The 4807-nt window shown below is 36.9% G+C and overlaps 1 protein-coding gene across 2 annotated transcripts in view; it reads left to right on the top strand.

Moving 5' to 3' along the window:
- Positions 1 to 1193: 1193 nt before the first annotated feature.
- nr2e1 (nuclear receptor subfamily 2, group E, member 1) overlaps positions 1194 to 4807 on the top strand; it is a 7431-nt gene continuing 3817 nt past the window's right edge. The window contains exons 1-2 of one of the 2 annotated variants that reach the window (XM_035529398.1): positions 1194 to 1272; positions 4573 to 4718. In XM_035529398.1, coding sequence (XP_035385291.1) covers positions 1215 to 1272; positions 4573 to 4718 — 204 coding nt within the window. In that variant the 5' untranslated portion in view covers positions 1194 to 1214. The remainder of the gene's footprint in view (positions 1273 to 4572; positions 4719 to 4807) is intronic. The other variant, XM_035529399.1, reaches the window with a different exon arrangement.

The raw sequence follows: 4807 nt of genomic DNA on the forward strand, positions 1-4807 counted from the left end.
AGTAGCGTGATTTATACGTTTTTCTGCAATGACATCAATACAGAAAAACTTAAAAGTCAAAAAAACAAAAAACAAAACAAAAACAAAAAAAACCAACTAAGGTTAAAAACAATACATTGATTAAAAGATTTTGCGTATCAAAAAATTCAATAAGAAATATACACTGAAAAGACAACGTAATTGACAACGCGGGATATGAACGGTGTTAGTTCAGGATCGCGCTCGTGCATTGTAAAGTCTACAAGCTCAACAGGTGCAGGCTCACTTGCAAGCATTCAATACCGCAAGAGTTATATTACTGTAAAAGACTTTTGTTCGGAGCATGCAAAATTCCGAAAATGTCCCTCTATGGGAAAAGAAATGGTTCATTCAAGTGTAGGTAGATCATCACTGACTCCTCAAAAGCTAAAACGTCACTTTAGACTCAAGTTATGAAAATTAATAATAAATGGTCGAACTTTGTTGTTATACATCTGCAAAACCAAGCTAATTTATAACCAAAACAGCCTTTGAATAGCTCAAGCCTGTGCGCGCGCTTGTGCTCCTCTTCCTCTACCTCCCTGTGCGAGCCTTTGGAAACATCATTTCATTTGCCTCTGGACCCCTGAGGCAGGTGACGTCATGCAGGAACAGGAGTTGGAGTGGAAGGCAGGGAAAAGCTAAGTGGGCGAAGGAAGTTGGGGCTCTCCTCCCACCTTCCTTCTCTCCCTGCCTCTTCCTCCTCAAATACTTCTCATACATATTACTAAAGCTTTAATCTGACGGCACACATCACAAAGTCACCAAGGCTTCGGGTTGCGAGACATTTCTTATCTATTGTCTGTTTTTTTTAACTTTTAGTTGCGGTTGTTGCTGGAGGGAGTGATAAGGCGACTAGGCATATTTACTGCGTGATACCGGTAGCTGTAGGAACTTTCCGACGACGCTGCGAGTCCGGGACCTGCATCCCTTCGGTGGGACTCTGTCCATTTCGACAATCAAGATCGGTCAGCTTCTGCAAAATCTGGATTCTGATTATCCCGGAAAAGCGAAAGGACCCGGGTTTGAGCATTACTTAGCGCTCTATAAATTAGATTCAAGTGGAGTGACTCTCCAACTGGAAAACTTATTTGTCTGTATTTGCTATTTCAATCAGAGCAAAAGTTTTTTTTTTTTAATCTCAAAGGTTTAGTATCATAGTTTCACATCTCAGAACAAGTGAAACAGAAGCCAAGATGAGCAAACCTGCCGGTTCAACAAGTGGTTGTTTGGATATATTAAATGTCAAATCCAGTAAGTAGTCTTTATTCTGCCTTTATTCTCTTCACAAACTAATCTAAGACATAATTTTCGTATTTTACGAAATCAACATGGTTTGTCTAAATAACAATATTGCAGAATGTTATTTGCAAAAGTGTGTTCGCAAAACGAGTGGACCAGGCTTCTGAACATATAGACTCATACTGAACTTTTCTTAATCAAGGCTCGCTATTATAAAAAAGACACTACAAGGCATTCGAAATTCCTTTGGGGTTTGCTTTGTATCTCCTTTGATGAATAGACTAGCTTGTCAATTTATAGAGTTAATGTAGTTTTTATAAAACGTAAAAATCAGAATCGCATGACACGCAGTTCGGGCAGAATTATTTAAATGAGCATGAACAAATATTCTATTAGCTATTTATGAGATAATGTGTTTGGTTTGGCATATATTTTGTTCTCGGGTTATTCGACTGAAAGGATCTTGACAGCAGAATTACCTGTCATGTTTTCGTAATACAACGTGACATAATCTAACCATAAGTATATACTATATTAAACAACAACAGTTTCTGCTCATACCATTTTAAAAGTTAGTATCTAACGCCTTTTAAAAGATTACTAAGTGTAGTATTTATTTACGTTCAATAAGATAGATCTGTTTTCTTGATTAGGCCTTTGTATGGACTAGGCATTCGTCTGAACCTGTAAATTAATTTCAAGGGAATGGGAACCTGCGTGCTGTGGTATTTAAGCATGATCAGCGCCGTTTTGCAGAAACAATTAATTAACTGAGTGACAAAGTCCGTTCATAAATCAGACCAATGCATTTTAACTATAATGCTATAGATCAGTATACGTCTGTCTATGAGGCTAAAACACACACACACACACACACACACACACACACACACACACACACACACACACACACACACACACACACACACACAAACTATTGACGCACTAAACTCTCAATCCCATTTGCTCGTCCATTATTAAATGAAAAAGAAATAGTATTAATCGTAGGTTATACTTTTAAGTAATTCAGTCCAATTGAGCGCTAAGGATAACCATCATAAAATAGTGAAGAAAAAGCTTTTAAAATACCACGAGTTCATAATTTAGGCACTATATTGGATTGAAACTTAAAAGACTGTAAAGATTTAAAACTTTTGGACTAAAACTTAAAAGATTGTAAAGACTTAAATTTTCGGAAACCCAAAAATGATGCTTGGCCAATAGTCAGAAATAATCCAGTTTAGTTTTCAAATTATTTTCAGACACGGCCTAAGGATGTCTTGTACATTTTCTTAGCATTTCAATAAATATTCGGAAACAGAGCAGTTTGTGTTTTCGTATCATTATTATTGCTCACTCTGAACTGTTTCTTACTCATCATTACTTTTAAAATGTTTTAAAATTACAGACAGTTTGGGTGGTCTTTGAGTTGCAGTTCCCCACAACTCCACCTAAACTATTGCAACATGATACGGACCTGAAACTGATTACAGTAATGAAATATGCCATGTGTCTTCAAGCAATTACGACGCACAATGCAACATGATGGGAGACCCGTGAGGAAAAGATAAAGGCGTTCTTGCACGGCTAAAACAAATCCGCCTTCGACCAATTTCTGCGTGTCTCCTAAGCGTCACTGGCGGTCAAGTGTATAAAATTAGGCTGTAATTACTTCTGATATAGACGTAAAGTGCACAAAGCTGAGAGGTGACAGTATTTTATTAATAGTTAAAATGTAGCTTCTGTATAACGTATTGGATTTTTAATATAATTCAATATAATATAAGACGTCACATCTATGTAACCTAACAGGCATGCAAACAAATGCATCGGGAAAAAACAGTTTAATTCATTATTCTTAAATAAACAATGAATAAAGCTTCTGGAATAATTGTGGAACTAGCCTACGCTGAGGGGCGAATATGCGGACATATTTGCTATAGTGTATGTATGTATGTGTGAGATATATATATATATATATATATATATATATATATATATATATATATATATATATATATATATATATATATATTGCTATTTTGACAACAATTCAACAATTATTGGTCTCCCCATTTGGTTTGAACTGCTTGTATATCCTATTACCTTTACTTGAAGTCTAGCCCAACTACATATCTTCCGATTATGTTTACAATATACACAAGCCATTATCTATGTATTTTATACATATATACCTTGAAACCTTGTGTATTACACTGCAATAACTCTGTTTTACATACACACATACATGTAAACATTACACTATTTAAACGTTGCCGAAAAGTAAAAATTGTAAAGCTTTCACAAGTCATTTATAGAAAAAAACTTTAAATAATCTAATGCAAAAAAACCCTGCCAAAGTACTTTTGAACGAGCTATAATTTTCAAAGACCACAGGGCACGGATTCTACAGTAGAACACCCTAGCACGAAGTCATTGTTTTGCTACTCAGTCGTTACCGAGCTATATCCGAATTCCCATGCTACCGTTTTTGACGGGTCACTGGAAAATCAATGAGCAGGTGGACATATGTCAGTAATTACATAGCCGTTCCTCTAAACGACTCCCCCATATACATGCAAATATACCAGCCATTAACGGATTTAAATACAGGAAGAAAAAAAAAAGTTTTATACACACACAAGAAAAATCACAATTTTCATTTACTCCAGCCTCATTTGCATACACTTCATTTGAGTCGCTGAGACGCACTGGCCCGTATTATCCTCGCTCCCGTGTCACTCCCTAATCCGCGGGCCTATAGATGGCGCGGAGAAAGCAGCTGTCGAGCTTCATTATGAGGCAGGGTTGGCAGCTTGTCGAGATCGGTCCAGTCAGACGAGCCTCAATGGGGGAAATCATTAAGTTAACACTTTCCCTAATGTCACCATTGTCCGCGCCTGCAGAACATTGTTTTACGGAAACCTTCGATACGCTTCCCACCATTACGTGCAATAGGCCTAAAGGCACATGGATTCCCATAAAGTGACCTGTTAAAACAGTGTCCCCTGACACTGTTATGTAAGTGTGTGTTTAGTACAGGGGAGTCTTTTTACATGAGCAGAGTGCTGTCAAATCTGAGTTAGAAATCCTGCAGTAATCTATATTAAGAAGTCAGTCGTGAATCAAACAAATTCCGAATGCAAGGTTTTATATTTTAGAATTAGGTACGGAATGTCTATATATCACTGTCATATAATCTATTCGCATCATTGGTTACATATTTAATTTTATTCTACATATTCACAAATTTGCAAGATAACACATTTGACTATCAATGAAAATAAATGTTTATACCTATTTACTTCTAAGGTCGAATTCTGGACATTCCGTGTAAAGTGTGCGGAGACCGAAGTTCTGGGAAACACTATGGCGTATACGCTTGTGACGGATGTTCTGGATTCTTCAAAAGGAGCATAAGGAGAAATCGAACGTACGTTTGCAAATCTGGTACGCAGGTGAGTCAGTGTTTTTCATCAGTTGAGCGTAAAACGGTTGAAACCATCAAAGCATTAGCTAATTTGGCTCAATAAGTATGAGCGCCAGT

This window comes from Electrophorus electricus, chromosome 8 (genome assembly GCF_013358815.1).
Source record: "Electrophorus electricus isolate fEleEle1 chromosome 8, fEleEle1.pri, whole genome shotgun sequence".
NCBI lineage: Eukaryota > Metazoa > Chordata > Actinopteri > Gymnotiformes > Gymnotidae > Electrophorus > Electrophorus electricus.